The sequence below is a fragment of the Penaeus vannamei genome, chromosome 42 (assembly GCF_042767895.1).
Source record: "Penaeus vannamei isolate JL-2024 chromosome 42, ASM4276789v1, whole genome shotgun sequence".
Taxonomy (NCBI): Eukaryota; Metazoa; Arthropoda; class Malacostraca; order Decapoda; family Penaeidae; genus Penaeus; species Penaeus vannamei.
Window position 1 is genome coordinate 1,182,051 of NC_091590.1, and position 25,776 is coordinate 1,207,826.

The 25,776-nt window shown below is 45.2% G+C and overlaps 1 protein-coding gene across 1 annotated transcript in view; it reads right to left on the bottom strand.

Moving 5' to 3' along the window:
• Positions 1–1,156: 1,156 nt before the first annotated feature.
• Positions 1,157–25,776, bottom strand: part of LOC113825718 (salivary peroxidase/catechol oxidase) — a 155,777-nt gene continuing 131,157 nt past the window's right edge. The window contains exons 3-17 of the mRNA XM_070118541.1: positions 15,737–15,845; positions 13,861–13,991; positions 12,259–12,432; positions 11,726–11,870; positions 10,758–10,845; positions 8,919–9,091; positions 8,514–8,631; positions 7,336–7,461; positions 6,456–6,626; positions 5,343–5,496; positions 4,858–5,024; positions 4,556–4,650; positions 4,144–4,293; positions 2,580–2,748; positions 1,157–1,365 (exon numbers count right to left, since the gene is read on the bottom strand). Coding sequence (XP_069974642.1) covers positions 1,273–1,365; positions 2,580–2,748; positions 4,144–4,293; positions 4,556–4,650; positions 4,858–5,024; positions 5,343–5,496; positions 6,456–6,626; positions 7,336–7,461; positions 8,514–8,631; positions 8,919–9,091; positions 10,758–10,845; positions 11,726–11,870; positions 12,259–12,432; positions 13,861–13,991; positions 15,737–15,845 — 2,063 coding nt within the window. The 3' untranslated portion in view covers positions 1,157–1,272. The remainder of the gene's footprint in view (positions 1,366–2,579; positions 2,749–4,143; positions 4,294–4,555; positions 4,651–4,857; positions 5,025–5,342; positions 5,497–6,455; positions 6,627–7,335; positions 7,462–8,513; positions 8,632–8,918; positions 9,092–10,757; positions 10,846–11,725; positions 11,871–12,258; positions 12,433–13,860; positions 13,992–15,736; positions 15,846–25,776) is intronic.

Sequence of the window (25,776 nt, forward strand, 5' to 3'; positions counted from 1 at the left end):
AAATTATTCAGTACTATCATATAAAATTTATTTACCGACGACTAACAAGATCAAGACATGTTGGAGCATTAACATAAAGACGCATCAACAGGCGGGGACGACATCCTATAGATTATAACCTGTTGACTAAAGCTGCTATGGGAACGGGCGGGGAGGGGAGGTGAAGGAAGGAGGGGAGGATGGAGGGACGGGGAGGAGGGGAGAAGGGAGTGGGAGGGAGGGGGGACGGGGAGGAGGGGTGGAGGAGAGAAGGGAGTGGGGGAGGAGGGGAGAAGGGAGTGGGGGAGGAGGAGAGAAGGGAGTGGGGGAGGAGGGGAGAAGGGAGTGGGGGAGGAGGGGAGAAGGGAGTGGGAGGGAGGGGGGACGGGGAGGAGAAAGGAGGGGGTAAGACAGGGAAAGGAGTGAGGGAGGGGGAATGATGGGAAGTGAGGGAGTAAAGGGAGGGACGAGGGACGGAGGTAGGTAGGAAGGGGGGGAGGGACGAGGGAGGGAGGGAGGGAGGGAAGGAGGGACGAGGGACGGAGGGACGGAGGGACGAGGGAGGGAGGGAGGGAGGGACGGAGGGACGGAGGGACGGGGGGACGGAGGGAGGGAGGGAGGGCCGGAGGGCCGAGGGAGGGACGAGGGAGGGACGGAGGGACGGAGGGACGGAGGGCCGAGGGAGGGACGGAGGGACGAGGGACGGAGGGAGGAAAGGAGGGACGAGGGACGGAGGGAGGAAAGGAGGGACGAGGGACGGAGGGAGGAAAGGAGGGACGGAGGGAGGAAAGGAGGGACGAGGGACGTTGGGAGGAAAGGAGGGACGAGGGGAGGGAGGGAGGGACCATTGAAGTGAGTGAGTGAGGGAAGGGGAGGGAGGTTAGCAAGTATGGAAAGGAGTGGGGGGAAGTTTTAGAAGTGGGGCAAGTGTGGAGGGGAGTGGAGGGAAGGGAACGGGGAGTGGGGACCCAGAAAATCAATAAGACTTTACGAAGGTCGCTACAGACCACACTCGCTCACCAGCGTGCAGTGATAGTGGGCAATGACCTTTAAAAATGCTAATATTCTATAAAATGTTTTTAGTCACACCAAGGTTTATAACCTTTCAATTTTTTAGTCTTATGGAATACCATTATTTGTATAGATCTTTTTCTTTTGTGGGAAACAGACTTCAAAGTAAGCTTTTCTTTTTAATAGTCATATCTATAAAAAATATATATATGTATAGAGATAGAATTAACAGTAATATACTCAACGGCTTGATTCAACATCTACATAACCGTGTCGACCCTGTTAGTTGCGGTAGACGCCTTCGTCACAGAAGAGCTTACAGTACTCGTCCAACCCGGGGTATTCGCACCCTCTGTGGACCGGCTTGCACTGGAGCTGAGGGTGGAGAGAGAGTGAGTGAGTTAGAGAGAGTGGGGTGTCAGTTGGAGGAAGTCGCATCTAATGGGAGGGTGAAGGTGAGGGTGAAGGTGAAGGGGAGGGAGAGAAAAGAGAGAGAGAGAGAGAGAGAGAGAGAGAGAGAGAGAGAGAGAGAGAGAGAGAGAGAGAGAGAGAGAGAGAGAGAGAGAGAGAGAGAGAGAGAGAGAGAAAAGAGAAAAAAAAGAGAGAGAGAGAGAGAAAAGAGAGAAAAGAGAGAGAGAAAAGAGAGAGAGAAAAGAGAGAGAAAAGAGAGAAAAGAGAGAAAAGAGAGAGAGAGAAAAGAGAGAAAAGAGAGAGAAAAAAGAGAGAGAGAGAAAAGAGAGAAAAGAGAGAGAGAGAGAAAAGAGAGAAAAGAGAGAAAAGAGAGAGAAAAGAGAAAAGAGAGAGAAAAGAGAAAAGAGAGAGAGAGAAAAGAGAGAAAAAGAGAGAGAGAGAAAAGAGAGAGAGAGAGAGAAAAGAGAGAGAGAGAGAGAAAAGAGAGAAGAGAGAGAAAAGAGAAAAGAGAGAAAAGAGAAAAGAGAGAGAGAGAAAAGAGAAAAGAGACAGAAAAGAGAAAAGAGAGAGAGAGAAAAGAGAGAAAAGAGAGAGAGAGAGAGAAGAGAGAAAAGAGAGAAAAGAGAGAAAAGAGAGAGAGAGAGAAGAGAAAAGAGAGAGAGAGAGAGAAAAGAGAGAAAAGAGAGAGAGAGAGAGAGAAGAGAGAAAAGAGAGAGAGAGAGAGAAGAGAGAAAAGAGAGAGAGAGAGAGAAAAGAGAAAAGAGAGAGAGAGAGAGAGAGAGAGAGAGAGAGAGAGAGAGAAAAGAGAGAGAGAGAGAGAGAAAAGAGAGAGTGACAGAGAGAGAAAAGAGAGAGTGACAGAGAGAGAAAAGAGAGAGTGACAGAGAGAGAAAAGAGAGAGTGACAGAGAGAGAAAAGAGAGAGTGACAGAGAGAGAAAAGAGAGAGTGACAGAGAGAGAGAGAGAGAAAAGAGAGAAAAGAGAGAGAGAGAGAGAGAGAGAGAAAAGAGAGAAAAGAGAAAAAAAGTGAGGAAACCTCAGCACAGAAAATAATAGTAAAAAAACATCAGAAGGAAGCAAAATAAGAAGAGAAACACCAACATGAACATCAATATCGACACCTATAACATTAATCAAACCAAATTAGAGACTCGCCAAGCCCCACCCTCTCCACCCACCTTGCCGTCCGCATGACAGACGCAGGCGAGACAGGGCGACACTGACACGGGAGCCCCTGGACGGTACACGGTGCTCATATAGGTGCACGGTTTGGGCAGAAACGTGGGTTTTTCGGCCCACAGGTTCAGGTCCAGCTTGTGCAGACGGCTACACGGTATGAGGGGATTCCTGTAGAAGATGGTTTTAGAGATTCAGTGAAGTAATACCTTACTTAATGGCTAATGGTTTGTAAGTGGTTTCAGAGATTCAGCGAAGTAACACCTTACTTAATGGCTGATGGTTGATAGGTATGGCAAATGTGCTAGATATCAAAAGTCCATAAGGTACTAACACCTTAATCAAATGGGAAAGAGTTGAGAGTACATTTTTCTCTCGATTTTAGTTCAGTTTAGCGGGATTCGGGAAAGATGAATCAGAGGTTCGGCGAGGTAGAACCGTATAAAAAAGTAGAGGAAATGGTTTGTAAATACGGTGAACTCGATGCGAATCAGCGGTGTTCGAACGCGTGGAAATGAAAGAGAAACTCCGGAACATCTTAAAAAAGTACTCGAACTGTATAACGAACTGATATACTGTACTTTAATGGTAAAAGTAAAACCCCTGCATTCTGTGACAGAAGTTAGTAGTCACTCGGGTTAACATCCAACAATGTTACCAGCTCAAACTTACAGACCGAAGTTGTTGAAATTGCAAAAATACATGTCTTGCCTTTACAACAGATGGCTCCACAAATACGCAATCACTATGAGGTCAATTATTTTTCTTAGCCTACCTGTCCATCCTTTTCCTTGACATTCAAATACGTTCTTTTCATTACAATTAACTGTGTTCATATAATACCAGCATAAATAATAACCCCCATGATAATAGCTTCAGAAAAAATTCCCGAAAACTCCAGGAAAGCTTAAGGACAAGCAGCTCTTATTAGCTCAGCACTTGGGGAGCCATCGACCTGCAAGCAAAATCGACAAAAGAAAACGAAAAGAGACATACTGCCGGTTTGTTAAGAATTGTGCGAATATTCGTATACCTGACATGCATAAATAAAGAAATAAATGCATATTCATCAGTCTAGACATGCATATCAACTGGGCAAATAGATAGTTAAATGTGATATTTATGCCTTTATTTCTGCGTCTGTATTTAGGAAAATTTATTGGGTCGGGCCCGGCACAATTTTAACAAATCGGCCGATTGCGATTACTCTGCACCAGTGGATTAGAGTTCGTGAAATAATGAACATAGTAAAGTGCCCTATAATGATTGGACAATAAATATGATCGACTCGGCCTACATAGCGTACCAATGCACTCGAGAAAAAGTACTCGTTACATGGCCGTGAAATCTTGAGGCTATGCATGGTCCTCTCCATTTGCAAGCTCGCCGTTCTGTGAACCGCCATTTTAACACGGGCTTCGAATCCCTTTGCAAAAGTGAGGGATAGACTTGCATTTGGAAGAGACTGTACGTTATATATATCAATCAATCAATAAAATAAGTAATACATAAATACAACTTTTAAAAACAAAACAGACAATTTTCACCGACAAAAACAAAAATTACTTTCGGTTGCACGGCAGACGCAGCGCTTGAGGTGGTATGCTGTGGTCGAAATTCTCAGCCATATTTTCGCACATTATATTAGCGAAGGAAGCTGTGCTGCGGATGGCGTGAAGCTGCACGTAGCTGAACCCAGCTTCCTTGTTTTCGTACCTGAAAAAAGAATGGCGTTTTAATGCTTTGTTAAATGGAATTATCAAAATTATTGACAAGAGGACCTATCATGATCGTTTTGGTAATAAGGTGAGCGTGGCGATTAAGAGGAACTGGAGTTGCTTTCAAACATATATAATTACATAATATTACACATTACATGTATCACAGAGAAAGAAAAGAAAGTGACAGGAAGAAAAACTTTATATACCTGAGAGACATTACTATATATGTACAGTATTATGGTATTTACGTTATTTACCAAAATCTATCTCCACGTTTACTGTTGAGAAACTGGAAGGCGATGATGCAGGCGAGCGTCGGGCCCACCAGAGCCCCGGGCAACACCTTCTCTGCCTGTGGAAATAAGATTACTTGGACATTTCATTCTTAATGTTAATGATGTTAGAAAATGTCTAACATCTAGGCAAGCTTTGGCCCAAGTCTTACCCTGAGTAAGTTTTATCTACTAAAATTTCGTTCAATCATGTCAATGGTCATGAAAACGTCTGATCTACAGTGTCTTCTTCCTTCTACAAATCAGCCGAAAATAATATTGCTCACCAGACCGCCGACATAGAGGTCAATATCGTGCACACTGGCGTAGACCTGCCGAAAGCTCTCTATAGCTTCGTCTGGCATGGCGTTTCTCAGGTCGTCAAAGTTCGCGGTTTGTCCCAGACCGCAGAACTGTCGATATGTGGTGTATGATGCAATGCCGTGGTCTCTGCCTGCGAAGGAGGTGAGAAGGCAGTATTAGGGTGGTCCGATTGTGAACTTTTTTACTGCAGGATGTCACAAACGCTCGTGCAGCAGACGGTTCATCACTCACCAACGCTCATGCAGCAGGCACTCACTCACCAACGTTTATACTGGTCTCACTTTATAAACATTTATGCATCGACTTTCATGCCAACGATTGATGCCAAATTATCAAAACACCTTCCCACCACTTGAGATGTCAATCGAAATGCCAACATTCACAAAACAAATCCTCCTCCATCCATTAACCTTTACACAAAAAGAAAAAAAAATGTAGTCTTCATTACCTCTAGCTACGTTCCTAGCAAACAGATCTTCGCCCGAATGAGGAACTCCTAATTTCTCGAAGAGTCTGTCGAGGGTGATGTCCACGAGCTTCAGGTCGATCGGCTTCAACCTGGTTCCTACCATCCCGCGAACCAGGTAGTCGCCGGACTCCATCTGTAGAGGTAGCAGCACGGAAGAGAGAGGTTGATAGTATGTAGAAAAGGTATGGATGAGAATGGATATCTTCACAATGCAAGAGATGTGTTTGACCGGTTTCGGTTCTATCTTCGTCAGAAATACATGTATTTCTGTCGGTCAAATACATCTTTTGTATTGTGAAGATATCCATTCTCATTCGTACCTCTTCTACATTTGTCAACATGAATACAATTCAAAGGTTGATAGTTTTGGTTAGTTAGGTTTTACGGTTACAAGTCAAGGAGTCAGCCAATTGTCAGCAAATTGTCATTATTCTAATCATGAAAATATAGCCTATATGCCACGAGAAAAGGTGAGTAATGGATACACTATACACGTTACAAGAACAGTATACTGATAGCTACATGATGTACACGTTGCTAGAGTATAGTGAATATACACCATTTATACACAAGAAAGTTTAGTGAAAGAGCCAACAGAAGTAGTATTATGAATATACAGGTTTCAAGAACAGTTCACAAAACGAACAGGATTTCACATCTGTAGAACGAACTACACTATGTATATACACACACAAGTTGGCTTCATAAAATCATAATCTCAACACCTGGTCCCGGAAAAATTGAAATTTCTCAAGATGACGGAATCTGTTGACCACTGATGCGTGATTTTGTCGTGGAAATAAATACTTTCATGTGACGAAAAAACCTTGTGGTTCCAAGTCTTTTAATCAAGGCTTGCTTATAATATAAAACAAATAGGCAATGCTAATGTCTTTCAATACATAAAGTGAGATAATACATTCAAATTTAAGTGACAGGTAAAGGCCATGTTTTGATCGATAAATTGCCAACCCTGTGATTCAGAATGAACTTCCCACTCACCCTACCCCCTCCCACTCACTCACCCCCCTCCCAACCCCCTTCCCACTCCCTCACCCACCTCCCACTCACCCTCCCCCCGCTCCCACTCACCGGAAACACCATGCTCGTGTTGTGGAAGGTCTCGACGAGCGGGAAGGAGGAGACGGGCGCGTAGTCCTTGTCCAGCATCCGGAAGTCGTCGGGGATCATGGTGTGGCCGAGGCGGAAGGCGGCCGTCGCGAACTCGTTCAGGACGCCGGGGTTCACGCGGCTGTCGTAGCGCTGGGGGGGGGGGAGGGGAAAGAACAATAGCAGCGATACTAATAATGATACTTATAAGAACGATAACAACGATAACAACAACAACAACGATAACAACAACAACAACGATAACAACGATAACAACAACAACAACGATAACAACAACAACAACGATAACAACAACAACAACGACAACAACAACAACAACGACAACAACGATTGCAACAACAGCGATAACAATGATAACGATAATAACACCAACAATGATAACAACAACAATGATAATAATAACGATAACAACAACGATGATAATAACAACAACGATAATAATAACAATAACAACGATCTGAGGGACATGGGTTACCTCCCCGCGTTTCCAACACTAGGACCTCCAGACCTGCTCCAGACCCTACTCGACAGCTGACCCGGGGCAGCACACTCGACCAGGGCTCTCGGCTCTGACCAGACCTCCCTTCGGGCCCCGCCCCCCACACGCGCCTTACCGCTCGACGCACCTTTGACCCACCTTGCCCACTACTGCACCAGCACGAGAGAGCCCTCGCCAGGCTACCTATCCCTCCTATCAAGAAACAGCTGAACCAGAATTGTGTCTCCATAAACCCACCAAATCAGGGCAAACAAAAAACCTGACAAACGATAATAAAAACAACAGCAGCAACGATAATAATAATAACAACAACATTCGCTCCCTCAAGGCCCACAGACTCACATCCGAGTACCCGTTCTTCTGGGGCAGCAAGCCGTACTCCTTGGCCTTCCAGTAGCCGATCAGCGTCGGGACGAACTCGTTGTAGAGCATGTGCTGGTACTGGGCTATGTTGATCTGCCTGGCGACCTGCGAGGAGGAAATGGGAATAAGTAAATAAAGGAGAATCAAATAGATGGGAAGAATCAAATCAATAGATGGGAAGAATCAAATCAATAGATGGGAAGAATCAAATCAATAAGTGGGAAGAATCAAATCAATAAGTGGGAAGAATCAAATAAATAAATGAGAAGAATCAAATAAATGAGAATAATCAAATATATGAGAATAATTAAATATATGAGAATAATCAAATATATGAGAATTATTAAATATATGAGAAAAATTTAGACCGTTTATTAGAATTAGTGAGAATTATTTTTTACCGTATTTTATCATTCGCTTCTTTACCTGTCCTGATATTTTTTATAATTATCTATTCGGTGTGTGTTATCTTGTCGATTAAACCACTTTTATAAGATTTTTTTTTCTTTAAATACCTACATGATTTAGACAAGTTCTCTAAATGCTTTTTAGAGGTTGAATAAAGACTTTCGATTCCATGTAATTCGCCTGAGAACTTACCCTCCCTCCCCTCCCCTGATAGATTCCCCTAAATCCCCTAGATCCCCTGCCCCTCTTACATTAAATCCCCTCTCTCACCTGCGCCTCTTCCCCTAAATCCCCTCCCTCCCCTGATAGATTCCCCTAGATCCCTTTTCTCACCCGATAGATTCCCCTAGATGCCCTCTTCCCCTGGATCCCCTTAGATTCCCTTACTCACCTGCCTAACTTCCCCTAAATCCCCTCCCTCCCCTGCCCCTCTTCCCCTAGATCCCCTTTCTCACCTGCGCCTCTTCCCCTAGATCCCCTCCCTCCCCTGATACATTCCCCTAAATCACCTCCCTCCCCTGTGCCTTTCCGCTAGATCCCCTCCCTCCCCTGTGCCTTTCCGCTAGATCCCCTCCCTCCCCTGCCTCTCTTCCCCCAGATCCCCTCCCTCCCCTTCCCTTCCCCTGCCCCCGTTCCCCTAGATCCCCTCCTTTCCCTGATACATTCCCCTAGATCCCCTCCTTTCCCTGATACATTCCCCTAGATCCCCTCCCTCCCCTGCCCCTCTTCCCCCAGATCCCCTTTCTCACCTGGTAGACTCTCTCGTCGTCCCAGTGGGGGTTCATTTTGGTGAGTCTCATTGCAATGCGGTTGTGCTCGCGGAGATACAGCATGTGAGACACCATTATACCAAGGTGTTCGTTGCTCCTGTGATGAAGAAAAAGGACATCGTTATACCAAGGTGTTCGTTGCTCCTGTGATGAAGAAAAAGGACATCGTTATACCAAGGTGTTCGTTGCTCCTGTGAGGAATAAAAAGGACAAAAAGTTTAAATAGCAGATTGTTAATGTTTTCTACATTTCACAGTTCGTTATATTGATATTTGTAAACATGTCATCTCCTACACAACTCGTATATATATACGTAAATAAATAAATAAAAGAATAAACCTACTTCTTCCTCTATCATGCAACCCGGAAAAAGAAAATCCTCACCTGTCATCCCCTGCCATGAAGCACTTGCCATGCTTCGTGCGGCAGTCCTCGAACAGGTCGCCAGGAACCATCGGCAAAACGCCCTTCTCGAAGTCCATGACCCGAGTTTCAGTCATGTGACCGTTGGTAAACAGACGCAGGCGATTCATGCGGCAGGCGTCGTTGCCGTAGACCTGTGTGTGAGGGCGAGTGTGAAGCAGTTTTCAGGGAGGAGGAAAGGGGTGAGGGGGAAATTATTTAGAAGGGTTGGAGGGGGAGAAGATTAGAAGTAGGGGGTGAGGGAGGAGGAAAAAAAATAGGGGTGAAGGGAGAAAGTTATCAGGAAGGGTTTAAGAAAAAGGGAGGAAAAGATTAGGGGTGGGGAAGGAGGGAGATAATTACAAGGAAGAGGTTAGGAAGGAAGGAGGTGCTGGGACGGAATTTCTGAGGAGGGGAGCAGGAAGATGATTTTTCCAACGTTTTAACTCGACTGTCTTTTGGAAAGTGCATAACGAGGCCTTTTAACTGTGCATTTCATGGTCGTGGTTGTTATTGTTGTGGTGGTGGTGGTTGTTGTTGGGGGGGGGGGAGCAATGTCAACATCACTTTCACTCGCTGTGTCCTCTCCACATTGAACATCTTACGCAGAACGGGTTATGGCAGTTGAAGATGGAACCCATTAGGCCTTTTCCCGTTTTAATGATTTTGGTGTTTACCTCCGTTTCGTGTGTTATACCGACCTCCTGGACCTCGCATTCGAAATCTATTCCTTATACAGTTTACTGAATTTTATCCCTTGATATATTGAACGCGATGGCATTTGTACAATATTTAAAAAATAATAATTTGCCATTTGCAACGACAGGTGACAGCTGCTACAGGTTAGAAGAACTTTTGCTGTTGCACCTAATGAGCATGATTCCTGTCTATTTTTCAATGCCAGGGAAGAATCCATGGCTTTATCAAAGATCATTTATTAAATCCCGAGGGCCCAGGAATATTCCCAAGAATGGGGTTTTCGAGTAATTTTCAAAATGTTGAAGTAGGTTCCCAGGGACTAATTTCCACAGACGCAGGTAACTACCTCCCTCTTCACCTGTCTCTCCCTCTCTCCTGCGGGTTCCCATTAGCACCTATATTCCCTTTACAGAGGACGTCACATCTGGCCTCAGGCTTCCATTACCTGCCCTGTACCAATTGTTCCATTCAGAAACGGGGTCTTTCCCTGAACACTGGGCCCGACCTGAGAGTTTCCCGTCCTTTGTAAACCTAAACAAAGGGAGGAACAAGAAAACGCAGGACTAAACTGAAGGCCTTTTCGCTGTTCCTCCTTCATACTCCGATGAAGCAATGCAGCAAGAGGGCCCAGTCGTGTGGTTTCTTGTTCCTCTATTCGCTGCTTTATTTACAATGTGTTCTTCATGCATCCTACACCTGTCCTTTGTAAGCAGTCCCGCGGATCACTGACGCCCTCCACGGTATATCTATGTGGATGCTTAGGATTTTTTTCTCTCCTTTTTTTAGTGTTATTTTCAAAACTAGAAATTATGCGAGAAGAAGAGCAAGAAAATTAATAAGAGGAAATAATGAAAGAAACGAGGAAAATAGAACAAATAAATAGAAAGAAATATAGAGAACGACACAGAAATAAACGAAAGGTCAACCAAAATGAAATCTACTTGTGCCTCCCCTCCTCTACCTCCAAAAAGTATACATCAGCAATTCAGAAAAGCGAGTTTCAATTCAAACTCGAACAACACAATAACGCAACGTCCTCTAAGAGTCCCCAAGGCCAAACAAAACCCCAAGGCCAAACAAAACCCCAAAGACAAACAAAACCCAAAGGACAAGACAAACTACCGTCGACAAATCCAAAAATCCGGTGCTGATGTTGATCTGGTCGACCGTGTGCCGCCCGAAGCCACTGGGTCGGGCCCTGACGGCGGTTCTGGAAAGGAGGTCGACACGCGTCAGAATTCACTTTGCTGGGGGAATGTTAATAGGGGATAAGGGGTGAAAAAAATTGGGGGAAATGGGTTAAAAAAAGGGGAGAAAGGGGTTTAAAAAATAGGGGGAAAAGGTGGGGAAGGGGGGGGGGATAGGGGAGAAACTGGAAATAAATGAGGAAAGGGGGGAAATAGGTTAGAAAAATAGGGGAGAAACTAAAAATAGGGTAGAACATAGGGGAAAGGGCTGAAAATAGGTCAGAAATGGGGGTCAAACTTCTGAAAAAATGAGGAAATGGAATGAACATAGGAGAATTATGAGCAAAAATTTAACTTGATGTGGCAATGAGGCAAAATTAGGTGAACTGGGGTGAAAATACTTGTGTTCGGAGCGTTTCCGGATTTCATTAATATGGAAGAAAATGGGAAAAGTAAAAAAAAAAAACAAAAAAAAATACCATTTAATTAGAGATTCGATCCCTTTCAGAAAGTAACTGATGTGAGGTTATATCACTTCATCATGGGGATTAAAAAAAAAATGGTAAGAAAAATTATCAACACCTCTCCTACCCCCCCCATCCCCACCCCACCCCCTAAAAAACGTATCTGCTATGTTATATCGGATTACTTCCTTCATAAAAAGGATTACTACCAAAAAACGTGCTTATTCATTGTAAATCCTTCATCTACCCCCTACTCATTCACTCATTAAGACGCAAAAAAAGTAAAATACTGATAATTATTAATGATACTGATAAATACATCAAATTATAAAAAATAAAAAAATGGACAAAATAATAATCAAATGAGCTAAAAAATAATAATAATAAAAAAAGAGAACAAATGACGATAAAAAAAAATCCTCCCCCCCCACGCCCATACCTCGTGAAGGGGAGGCACCGAAGCGCCCCCGTCTTGACGTCGTGGGCGGACTTGAAGGGGTCATTCCGAGGAATGGGAATGGGCGCGCAGCCGGGATGGGTCCACGAGTTGCACTCCTTGCATTCCAGGGATTTTTTGTCGTCGTCTGAGGAAGTTGAAAGGAAATGAACGAAAGGATATGAAAGAGCGAGTGAGTTTCTTTCTAAATGGGCGAGCTAGTGTTTCATTCATTCTAAATGGGCGAGCTAGTGTTTTTCATTCATTCTAAATGGGCGACCTAGTGTTTCATTCATTCTAAATGGGCGACCTAGTGTTTCATTCATTCTAAATGGGCGACCTAGTGTTTCATTCTTTCTAAATGGGCGAGCTAGTGTTTCATTCTTTCTAAATGGGCGAGCTAGTGTTTCATTCTTTCTAAATGGGCGAGCTAGTGTTTCATTCCAAATTGATGAAACAATAGGACGACCCACTACGGGAAATACTTGCTTCGGAAAAAATACTATCAACCAGCTGACCTCTGACCTTCCACCGACCTTGGACAACGGGCGTGAGGACGAAGTCGTGGTCGATGAACTGACCCATCTGCATGACCATGACGTTGTGCTCCGTGGGGCGCGCCTGGGGGAGGCTCCTCGCCGCCAGGCTCACGACGCGGGGGCTGGGGAGCAGACCGCCCGCCGCAGAGCGGGTCCTGAAGAAGGCGGCGTCTGGGGGGAGGGGGAGAGAGAGAGATGAGTGAGGGGGAGAGGGAGGGGAGGGGGGAGGGGCAGAGAGAGGGGAGGGGCAGAGAGGAGGGAGGGGAGGGGCAGAGAGGGGGGAGGGGAGGGGCAGAGAGGGGGGAGGGGAGGGGCAGAGAGGGGTGAGGGGCAGAGAGGAAGGGCGGGGGAGGGGCAGAGAAGAAGGAGGGGAGGGGCAGAGAGGAAGGGGGGGAGGGGCAGAGAGGAGGGAGGGGAGGGGCAGAGAGGAGGAAGGGGAGGGGCAGAGAGGAGGAAGGGGAGGGGCAGAGAGGAGGGAGTGGGGGAAGAGGAGTGAGGGAGAGAGGGAGAGGAGGGGAAGAGAGCAGTGAGGTCAAATTATTAAGTGGTGTGGAGTAGGATGTGGGTCGGGGGGAGGGGGGGGGGTAAGGCAAAGAAGTGTAGTGGGTAGCTAAACATAGAATCCAAGATCACTGTTTATCTTATGGAATATCAAGATAACGTCTATTAATAGATAGTCGACCGTTCTCATTCACGTCCTTAATTAAGACCGTGTCACACTAGCACTTTTTCCGTCAATTTTTCGACAATTCTATTTAACATAAATACAAACATTCTCGAATACAGCTCTTGATTTGACTTTGCTTGGCTGAAAAAGTTGACGGAAAGGTTTTCAGACGGAAACGATCCTTATCGTCTGACTGGAGAATCGACAATTCGCTCAAAAATGGAAAAAAAATCAGAAAATTGTAAAAAATTGACGGAATAAGTGCTAGTGTGACAGCACCATAAGCATACATCCTCGCACGCACTTTTTTTAGGTATTCACGTATTTTTTCCCAATATTCTACATACAAATAGAGCAAAGTATATGCAAAAATTCTTTGCAAAAAAATAAAGAAAAACACGAGATACGAGAGACTACTGAATGAATAACAAAAAAAAAAAAGAAAAAAAAACAATAAAAAGAAAGAAATGGAGAGAGAAAGAAGAGAAAACAGAAAAATAACGAGAAATCAACTCACGATGCACCGGCGAACGAAACCATAAACAAACAATAAAAAGGAAGAGAAAGGTAGCAGAAAGAAAGAAGAGAAAACAGAAAACAGAAAATAACGAGAAATCGAAATAAACAATAATAAATAGAAAGAGAAAGATAGCAGAAAGAAAGAAGAGAAAACAGAAAATAACGAGAAATCTAACTAAACAATAAAAAGAAAGAAACAGGAGAGAGACAGAAGAGAAAACAGAAAAATAACGAGAAATCGACTCACGATGGACCGGCAAACGAAACCATAAACAAACAATAAAAAGGAAGAGAAAGATACCAGCGAGAAAGAAGAGAAAACAGAAAACGAGAAATCTAACTAAACAATAAAAAAGAAAGAAACAGGAGAGACACAGAAGAGAAAACAGAAAAATAGCGAGAACTCGACTCACGATGCACCGGCGGCAGAATGCGCGGCAGAGGCTGATCAGCGGCGCCGAAGTCGGGGTAGTGCAGGTTGTTGCATCGGCCGCTGTGGCTGCGGTACCTCGCCTGCGGGTGGCACGCGCCCTTGGGGTCCATGCTGCGGGGCGAGGGAGACGGCGCGGTGAGCAGGGAAGGAGAGGGAGGTAAGGGGGGTAGGGAACGAGGTTGGGGGGTTGGGAGGGAGGGAGGGAAAGAGGGGAGGGGAGGGAAGGAGGGAAAGAGGGGAGGGGAGGGAGGGAGGGAAAGAGGGGAGGGGAGGGAAGGAGGGAAAGAGGGAGAGGAGGGAGCCAGGGATAGAGAGAGGGAGGGAGGGAAGGAGGGATAGAGGGAGGGAGGGAAGGAGGGACAGGGAGAGGGAGGGGAGGAGGGAGAAGGAGAGGGAGGGAGGGATAGAGAAAGGGAGGGAGGGAAGGAGGAATAGAGAGGGGGAGGGAGGGAGGGGGGAGAGAGAGGGGGGAGGGAGGGAGGGAGGGGGGGGGAGAGAGGGAGGGAGGGGGGGAGAGAGAGAGGGGGGAGAGAGAGAGGGGGGAGAGAGAGAGGGGGAGGAAGGGGGAGGGAGGGGGGGAGAGAGAGGGGAAGGGAGGGAGGGGGGAGAGAGAGAGGGGGGGAGAGAGAGGGGGAGGGAGGGAGGGGGGGAGAGAGAGAGGGGGAGGGAGGGAGGGAGGGAGAGAGAGAGGGGGAGGGAGGGAGGGAGGGAGAGAGGGGGAGGGAGGGACAGAGAGAGTGTGAGGGAGGGAGGGAGGGACAGAGAGTGTGAGGGAGGGAGGGAGGGACAGAGAGGGGGTGAGGGAGGGAGGGATAGAGAGAGGGTGAGGGAGGGAGGGATAGAGAGAGGGTGAGGGAGGGAGGGATAGAGAGAGGGTGAGGGAGGGAGGGATAGAGAGGGGGGAGGGTGGGAGGGATAGAGAGGGGGGAGGGAGGGAGGGATAGAGAGGGGGGAGGGAGGGAGGGACAGAGAGGGGTGAGGGAGGGAGGGACAGAGAGGGGGGAGGGGAGGGAGAGAGAGAGAGAGGGGGAGGGAGGGAGGGACAGAGAGAGGGGGAGGGAGGGAGGGACAGAGAGAGGGGGAGGGAGGGAGGGACAGAGAGAGGGGGAGGGAGGGAGGGACAGAGAGAGGGGGAGGGAGGGAGGGACAGAGAGAGGGGGAGGGAGGGAGGGACAGAGAGAGGGTGAGGGAGGGAGGGACAGAGAGAGGGTGAGGGAGGGAGGGATAGAGAGGGAGGAGGGAGGGAGGGACAGAGGGGCTGAGGGAGGGAGGGAGGGACAGAGGGGCTGAGGGAGGGAGGGAGGGACAGAGGGGCTGAGGGAGGGAGGGAGGGACAGAGGGGCTGAGGGAGGGAGGGATAGAGAGAGGGTGAGGGAGGGAGGGATAGAGAGAGGGTGAGGGAGGGAGGGATAGAGAGGGGGGAGGGGAGGGAGGGAGGGATAGAGAGGGGGGAGGGAGGGAGGGATACAGAGGGGGGAGGGAGGGTGGGATAGAGGGGGGAGGGAGGGAGGGATAGAGGGGGGGGAGAGAGGGATAGAGAGGGAGGGATAGAGGGATAGAGAGAGGGGAGGGAGGGAAGGAGGGATAGAGAGAGGGGAGGGAGGGAAGGAGGGATAGAGAGAGGGGAGGGAGGGAAGGAGGGATAGAGAGAGGGGAGGGAGGGAAGGAGGGATAGAGAGAGGGGAGGGAGGGAAGGAGGGATAGAGAGAGGGGAGGGAGAAAGGGAGAGAGAGAGAGGGGAGGGAGAAAGGGAGAGAGAGGAAGGGATAAAGAGAAAGTGAGAGAGTAAAAAAGAATAAGGAGATAGATAAAGAGATAAAAGAGATAAAAGAAGACACTTCGAAAAGCCGACTTACTCGCATTCCTTCCCCCTGAAGGCGAGGTCCTCCGGGGTCACGTGGGGAGGCTGCGCCGCCGGACGCCCCTGCGCATCCAGGTAGTAAGGAGACCCGAGCTGGTCGTCTCCTGCGAGAGAGGAAAACCTTTTCACACTCACGTTCACACTCGGGACACTAATTGGTACTTCTGCGCAGGCTAGCCAATTTCCCAGCTTTAATGCGAGTTGGGTATTTAAAGAATTGTCTGGGAGGTAAGGAGACCCATATAACTTGGCAGTGTAGTAAGAAAAAAATACGTTGTTTTGTCTATTTATAGTCTTAATGATATCTTATAATTTAAGAAATAAAATGTGTTTTGCATTATTTTACTCTTATCATGATTTAGATGGCGAGTAAGAAGAAAATGATATCCAATACCTGTTTAATATATCAAATATTAAACATCAGTTTATACATATAAACTATCAAACCGAAATGGTTTTTGTCTGAAGAGGAACTTGTAAAGAGTTCGAAACGTCACGCTTATTTTCGATTCTCATTGTGGCTAGTTTCATTTCTGTTTTTGTGTACACGTTATTGCGTTTGTGTTCATCATGGAAGCCACGTTCGTTCCCTTCATACTGTTCATCCTGTTCGCCACTTGACCGGCGGTTGCACGGCCTTTTAGACAGTACGAGCAAGCCCTGATTTACTCCAGGAGGCGGAAAAACCAGGTCAAGTTTCTGCAGGACTGCTTACAGGAGCAGGTAAGTCCCCCTTCTTTCGGCCAGTATTCATACAGTGCTAGATTAGGCATTCCTTTTTCTGATTGCGAGCATCACCGTTTATAAGATAGCATTCGTTGCGGTAAATTAGATGTCGATGATGCGTTTTTTAAAGTTCCTAAGTCTCTTAGATTGCTTAGAGAAGTCATTCCTGCTTAGTTTGTTGATCTTCTAGCCATTGCAGCGCGTAGATCTTCCCTCGAAAGCGAACGTCAGAGATCCCTCCGCAATAAACTGAATCATCTTTGCTCGCGTGGCGCGTGGTGTAAAATTTCGCTCACTGACTGTCGTAAATTTGTAATTCTCTAATCACCTTATGAAACTGCTCTTAGGTTTTGGTTTATCGTTTTTCCTCCCGTTTTTCTCCTGTTGAAAGAGGAACCAGGAATAGATGCGATCGGGTGTATAAAACCCGGCTGAATCGAACAATATCCATACTCTGCTTTTTCTCGAAGATAGACCCTCACCACCGCCATGAATTCCACCATTGTTGCTTGTTTTGACAAGGGTAAGTAATTTCTGTGTTGTAGTCTTGATGTCTATCTCTGTATTATTCTCTCGGTATGAGTGGCAAGTGGAGTGCCCCCCCTCCAGGATTTTTTCACAAGACGCAAGACCCAGAATGTCAAGAATCAACGTTATTTTTTGATGGACTGCTTAGCTGAGCAAGTGTTGCCGCCTTTATCTCCGGGCCAGTTTAAATCTAGCGAGCATCCCTTCCCTGACAGTGCTCAGGCATGGTCCTCCAATTACAACAGGAAGATCAAGCTCAACGAGTCAAAGAGAAATTACACAGTATATGCAGCAAGAGCAGATGGTCGAAAGCTGGGCAGTGATCTTAGAAACATGTCTTCCAAACGTTTTACCTACACAGAAAAAGAAGCCCTCTCCCTTGGACTCAAATTTAGCACCGGGCAGAACAGTAAGGACTTAATCGACGACGTGGTCTGGAACCACCGCTGGATCGATAGTGACATCGACAAAGGATTTATCCAATGGATTACTGCTTGCTGTGTCGCCGATGTGTCGTCGCGCCCCCCAGCGATCCCTCGCAGATACATCACTACGTTGAAGGGCCTCCGCGACGACGAGACTATCGTCATTCAGGCTGATAAAGGTGAGGGTATGGTGGTTATGGATAAGACTGATTATATACATAAAATGAACAATTTACTTTCCGATGCTTCTGTTTACAGGAGTGACGAAAAGCAAGGGGAATGTAAGGCTGCCAGATTTAAGAAGGTAAGAGATACTCCTGTGGTAGGATTCTCACCTGAAGAATTCCGGGGACGTCTTCAAAGTTCCGTGCACAAAATAAAAAGCTGGCTAGTTTTGATGTTAAATCCCTTTTCACGAATGTACCCACAGATGGAGCAATCTGGGCAGTCAAGAGGGTCACACCATCTCCATGGTTGATGACAGACTTCCGCTGCCAAAGCATCACTTCATAAGCCTCATGAAGTTATGTAGACTTTTGCTTCTTCGAGTTCACAGGAGAATACCAGAAAATCAGCGCTCTTGCCATGGGCTCCCCTCAGAGTGAAGTCCTAGCCTGCCTCTTCATGGAGATGCTGGAGAGGGACCACAACAGGGACATAATCGGCACACATTCAACTTGGCTTCAATACGTAGATGATGTCCTCGTTATCGTCCCCAGAAGGACGTGTCTGCACCATACGTCGACGCAGCTGAACTCTGTCCACGATAAAATCCAGTTCACCATGGAGGAAGAGGACGATTAGAAGTTACCTTTCCTGGAGACACTGATCCACCAGGGTGACGATGGCCTACGTTTCTCTGTATGCAGGAAGTCGACAAATAAAGACGATTATATCCACTATTACTCTGCCCACAGCAGTAAAACAAAATCTGAGGTTGTAATTGGCTTCTTCCTCCGGGCATTGAGGATCTGCAGCCCTGAATTCGTTGAGATTCATTTTACCTAAGTAGTTCATTCTTCTATGAAACAAATATCCCAGAGGCTTCCTGCTAAACCTTTGAAAGTAAGCAGAGAACACAAGATCAGACCCTACGGCACCATCTAATTTTCTAGTATTACCAGCATGTAACGTTTCCCGGGTAATTAGCAAATATTTTGGTAAAACTGAAAATCACCAGCACATCTGGTGAAAAAATAAATGACAATAGAGACAGGAAACAGCCGAAAAACAATCCCAACAGTGCAGTATACTGCATACCCTGCACCAGTTGCAATAAAGCATACTTTGATGAAACGGAGTGTGGCTCAACACCAGGATCAACAAACACTGAGCCGACGTCCGTCACCACAAGACTTACAACGCCATGGTGGTTCATGAAGATGAAGCTGGACATCTACCGAACTGGTAGTTGAAGTTATCCATGAAGGATTGAACAAACAAAAGTGGTCATGGAAACTGCATACATCGCGACAGAGAATAATATAGACACCGCAGTGGGCAGATTTGTGCTATACACCACTCATCTCACGATGAGTGGTGGGTGGATTGCCCCCTCTCCAGGATTTTTTTCCCCACAAGATGCAGAGTGTCAAGAATCGACGTTGTTTCCTGATGGACTGCTTGGCTGAGTAAACGTTGCCACCTTCAGCTCCGAGTCAGTTCAAATCCGGCAAACCCTGCTGGAGCTTGGGTCTTCCTTCTGGAGGCCATTGGGACCCTGCAACATCGACTCTACGACCTCCGAAACGAGCTCGAGGCCGAACACCTTCCCCATGGGCTGGTCCTTCAATTACAACAGGGAGATCAAGCTCAACGAGTCAAACGTTAGGAGAAATTACACTATATGCAGAAAGTGCAGAAGGCGGAAAGCTGGGCATAGTGATCTTAGAAACATGTCTTCATGAATTTGTTGAGACATCTATGTAATTCATTTATGAAACTAAACCTCAGAAAGAAGGCGAACATACTTATAAAATCAGACTGCGGAATTTTCTAATTTTCTTGTATTGCCACCATGTAACATTTCCCAGGTGATTAGCAGATACTCTAGCAACAGTGAAAATCACCAGCACATCCGGTGAAAAGATACATGACATAATACGAGACAGGAAGCAGCCGAAAAACAATCCCAACAGTGCAGTATATCGCATACTCTGCACCAGCTGCGATAAGGCATATTTTGGTGAGACGGGACTTAAATTCAACACCAAAAAACTAGTAAAAGGAAGATAGGAACACTCAAAATATGGCTGTTATTACGGTTTGGCAACTCGGTCTCGAAACGAACACACAAACACAAGGTTATACGCTCACATATCAGTACACAAAGTATACCAATATAGACAGGAGGCGTATATGAAGGAATTCATTCAGCGGAACAGTGATTTTCAGCGTCAGGAAACTTCCAAACAGAAGTAGTCAATGATGAATCTGTAATAACGCTTTGTTTGGAAAGACACTATTGCAAAAAGAAATGAGCGGCCTCGCTGGTCAACTCAGCCCATATATACTTTTAGTGCTTTGTATTCTGACTTTTTATATTTTCGTGTTTTTATATAGTTTTGTCTTATTTCTTATTCTTTTTTATTATGGACTTTTCTTATTTATATTGACTTTCTTATTCTACTTTTTTGTATTCTTACTTTTCTCAGATCATACATCAATATTGAGAGGGAACAAAAAAAATATTTACCCCCCCCCAAAAAAAAAAGTATAAAGTACAACCAAACATTTCGTTAGTATAAAGTATAATAAAACATTTCAGTTATTATGCACTTTACGGACACGTCTCACGTTCAGATCTATGTGAATTCAGAAGAGTTAATCCTCCTATCTTGCTTGTTCGCGATCGCCGGTTTTTCACGGGCCTCTTCGAAATTTCTCATGGTGAGCACTTCTTTCCAGCCTGCTCTCGCGTCTTCCTCCTCTGTTTCTTCTTTCTTCGCTCTTCCCTGGCTTTTTTCTTCCTCGTTCTCTTCTTCCACCCGCGCTGCTTCCTCGGCGAAAAGGTCGTTCTCACCGTCGCTAAAATTATAATAAAATGCCTCGTCATTTGTTGCTGGGGGAGGTTCTCTATCCTCTCTTTCCATCTCCTCCTTCCTTCATTTTTTCCTATTCCTCTTCGGATGATGATTCCATAATGGCCGTCTCATCATCGTCGTCGTCTTTTTATTTATTCATGACCTCGATCCCACTGATATTTGGAGAATTCGCACTGGGCAGAGGAGTTGAATCACGTTGTACTCGCTCTCGCTTTTGCCTTGCCATGGATACCCTCTCTAGTATCATGAGGTTCTCTCTCTCTTCGCCTTTTTCAAGTGTTTCTCAGTTGATAAATTCGGCCCATTTCATCGACGGGGTTTGCAGGACGATTCGCAATGATATTAGGGGCCTTCACCCCTAGTAAGGACTCCAGCTTTTCTCCGAGTCGTCCTATTTCGGGGCAGAGGACGTGCAGCCACATATATTGTGTCCCAAACCCTGTCCCCGCAGGAGACCCTATTCGGCGCAGTCGGGAGAGGCACCTCCTACGAAGGATAAGCACCTGAAGGGTATCTGAAGCGGTTGCGATCGCTTTTGCCCTGTCACTTGTATCACCAAAGGATCAATAGCACTCCCACCCAGCCCTGTATTTCAACGGTGGACCAGGCTGGCATTTAGTATACAGTATCACGATAACAGTGGCGGAAGGACACTGATCACCCTCCTCATTCAACTGGTGCAAGACCGAGATGCCTCCCAAAGTGACACATTTCAGGGCGAATTAGCGTCCGTCGATCACACGACACACCTCTCTTTCTTCCACAGCAGCATAGGTGTAGGAGTCTGATGTCGGACCATTTGAAATAGGAACTGAATTTATCAACAGAAATAAGCAAGAAAAGAGAATGAAGAACTCTTCAGAATTCACATAGATCCAAAGCTAAGACGTGCATAATCAAAAATCTTTATTGTACTTTAAACTAACGAAATGTTTTATTTGTGGGTGTTCTTTTGTTCTAATAAATATGAAGAGAATTTTTTTCCCCTCTCAATACTGATGTGTGATCTGAAAATACAAAAAAAAAAGAAAAAGAAAAAGTCAATATAAATAAGAAAAGACTTTAAATAAATAAAATATATATATATATATATATATATATATATATATATATAAACGACAGTATCTGGCAATGAGTAAGAGCGGAGTCGTTGGTTTGATCCGTGACATTAAAGTGCTAAAATTTCGTGTCCAAAGTGATCTGTGATAGTGTTACATAAGAGAAAAATTCGTTAATATATAGAGCATATAATCCAACCAAAATAGAAATGATAATTCATCTGACAACCTCAAAAGTTTATAAAATGTATTATCGGACCTTACGTACGCGGGCCTTTTAAACTAACAGGAGTGCCAGAAAGTGCCAACTAGGAATACTAGGACTCATTACAGTGTTAGATTTCATAAGTTCATCGAGAGTTCAATATTCAGAATCAGTGAAAAGAAAAATAATAATAATAATCTCCTCCCATGAAAAGTATACCAAAATACGAAAGCATTAGGAAATGATAAGCAACACCTGTGCCACAGGTCGCCGAGTAACAGTGCCAACCGCGCGGGCATTACAGTTTCCACTCAAGTAGATTTGCTAAGGAACAGTCAACGGCCAGTATGTAAGTACAGAACATCACGGAATCAGGTAGGTTTAAAAATGGTTCCCATAAAGCGTAAAGTATCATCTGCCATTCGATAGAAGAAACGCCAGATAAACCAAGTATTAATGAAGCGTAATTCAAGAATTGGCACCGCAGATGAGCGCCAGACGCCGACCCCATGACCTGTGGTCAGCCGAGGCCGCACCCCGTTAGGCTTAACAACAGCTAAGGAATGCAACGCATTCGCATATGCGTGGGAATGAGCATATGCGTAGTACTGAGAGCATGTGTGGGAATAAATATGTCTGCATCAGGTGCACATACGCACAAGTGAAGTTAACAAATAAAATAAAATCACACATATATGCACTTCTGATACTTAAGCCCAGCTCACGGGAGTATACCCTGGTGTAGTGAGCGGGCCGTGCATTGCCGCCCTTAAGTCCACACCAGGTAGGACCAAACCTGCTGTGGGGACTTATCAATGGCATTCCGGTTAAATTACTCCCCCTCCCACCAAGATACACCTAAGCCAGTAGGTGGGAGGTAAATCGGCTGTCCACCTCCCAATATAAAATCCATGAACATGCAAACAAAGAAAAGGCCCTCATTCCCTGGAGGCGAAGGAGCCCCTGGTTACGGCGGCGATCAGGATCGCTCCGGAGCAGGGGGTGCTAAAAATATCCGGGTACAGACAAGCCGCCCCACGTTGATGAACCTCTGCACATACAATATAAGGACCATGAGAATTGAATCCGACTTACTAGCTTTACTGGAGGAACTCTCTTCCATTAAATGGAATGTAGTAGGAGTCTGCGAAGTTAGAAGACTAGGCGAAGAGCAGAAGTTAATAAATGATGGACACGTGCTATATTGGAGAGGAAAACCTCAGGGTAGCAAACAGGAATTAGGGATTGGGTTCTTAATACACAAACGTTTAGAAAAGAACATTGTAGAATTCTATAGTGTCAGCGAAAGAGTGGCTTCTGTAACAATAAAACTAAACACTAGGTACAACTTAAAAATTATTCGTCTATGCTCCAACCTGCAGCCACAGTGATGAAGAAATAGAGAGCTTCTATGAAGATGTTCACTTAGCCAGCGAGAGAACAAAATCCCATTTCACAATAATTATGGGGGATTTTAATGCCAAAATAGGTAAAAAGACAGAGGGCGAAACCGCAGTAGGGAACCATGGAATAGACACTAGGAACGAGAGGGGACAAATGCTAGTCGAATTTGCGGAGGCTCGATCACTCAGTATCATGAATACATTCTTCGAAAAAAGACTAGAACGGAAGTGGACATGGAAGTCGCCTTCTGACGTCTAAAACGAAATTGACTTCATAATTTCAAATAGGCGCGATATAATAAAAAATGTAGAGGTTATAAATAAAGTAAATGTAGGCAGCGACCATAGAATGGTGAGAGGCGAAATTAAAATACATCTCAGAAGGGAAAGGAACAAACTAATGAGTAAACCACAGCCAAACTTGGCTAACTTGAGGATCAGAGCAACAGAATTTAGCCTAAACATCCAAAACAGATATTCACTCCTCCGCGACGAAGATCTCAACATCGACCAAATCAATAAACAGTTCAATGACATAATAAAAGAAGCTGCACTCGAAGTAGGCGGAAAGAACGACAATCGAAGCTCCAGCAAGCTCTCGGTAGAAACTAAACAGCTTATGCAAAAACGTAGAGACATGAAAGTATCGTCAAATAGGGACAAGATAGAATTGGTTGAACTAACAAAGACCATAAATTAAAAGAAGAGGGAAGATGTACGGAAATTCAATACTCAAATAATAAATGAAGCAGTGATTTCAGGTACCAGCATGAAAGCAGCTAAAAGAAGACTAGGAATAGGGAGAAATCAAATGTATGCAATTAAGAAACCAGACGGAGAAGTAACACATAAGAATGAAATCATCAAAGTAGTGGAAGACTTTTACAGGGATCTATACAACTCAAACGAACAGCCACAAATAGAAGCAAACGCGGTAACTAGCGACGTACCTAATATCACAAAAGAAGAAATAAAAAGAGCACTTAAAGGCATGAAGAGAGGGAAAACACCAGGCGAAGACGGAATTAGTATAGACCTCATATTAGATGCAGGAGACATCGCAACAGTGAAACTAGCCAATCTTTTTAACAAATGTCTTCTCAGCGGAAAAACTCCGAAAGCCTGGAAAAATGCAACAATTATCTTGTTACACAAAAAAGGCGATAAAAAAAATTTAAAAAATTACCGACCCATAAGCCTCCTTTTGGTTACTTACAAACTGTTCACGAAAGTCATTACAGCTCGCATCTCTGACAGTCTGGATTCCAGCCAGCCTAGAGAACAGGCAGGCTTCCGCAGCGGATTCTCAACAGATCACATCCACACGCTCACCCAAATAAGAGAAAAAGTAAACGAATATAGGAAACCCCTGTGTATGGCATTCATCGATTATGAAAAGGCATTTGACTCTGTACAAATACCAGCAGTATTAGGTGCTATTCAACAACAGGGAGTTGAGGAGGTATATTGTAATATATTGGAAGATATATACAAAGATGGGACAGCAACCATCAAACTCCACACAGAAACCGATAAAATACCAATTAAAAAAGGCGTTAGACAGGGCGACACCATCTCACCAAAGCTATTTACAGCCTGCCTCGAGGAAATATTCAAGAGACTAGAATGGGAAGGGAAGGGTATCAAAATAGGAGACGAACACCTAAACAACCTAAGATTTGCAGACGACATTGTTCTCCTTAGTGAATCAGCTGATGAACTGCAGCAATTAATAAACGATCTGAATAGAGAAAGCCTAAAAGTCGGACTTAAGATGAACAAGAAAAAGACTAAGGTTATGTTCAACAGCAGAGTCCCACTCAAACAAATACATGTACAAGGCGAAGCACTAGAGGTAGTAGACAGGTATATATACCTAGGACAACTCGTGCAGACAGGCACATCAAGTGAACAGGAAATAAAGCGACGAATCAGTCTAGGCTGGAGTGCCTTCGGCAGGAACAGTAGCACACTAAGAGGTTCCTTGCCATTGTGCTTAAAAAGAAAAGTCTTTAATCAATGCGTCCTCCCAGTTATGACCTATGGGTCAGAAACATGGACTACAACCAGGTTACTGGAGAGGAAACTAATAAGCGCCCAGAGAGGGATGGAAAGATCGATGATGGGAATTAGCCTGAGAGATCGGAAGAGGGCGACGTGGATCAGAGAACAGACGAAGGTAGAAGATATACTCAAGAGCATTAAAAAGAAGAAATGGCAATGGGCAGGGCATGTATGTCGGAGACAAGACGACAGATGGACAAAGAAAGTAACAGACTGGACTATAAATAACTTAAGGAGGCCAAGAGCCAGACCAATGACACGATGGCGCGACGAAATAGCGAAATTTGGGGGCCAAGACTGGAAACAAACATCGCAAGACAGGGAAACCTGGAAAAGAATGGGAGAGGCCTACGTCCTGCAGTGGATTGACTCAGGCTGATGATGATGATGATGATGATGATATATATCGACAGTATCTGGCAATGAGTAAGAGCAGAGTCGTCGGTTTGATCCGTGACATGAAGTGCTAAAATTTCGTGTCCAAAGTGATCTGTGATTGTGTTACATAAGAGAAAAAATCGTGTGTATAGAGCATATAATCCAACCAAAATAGAAATAATAATTCATCTGATAGCCTCACAA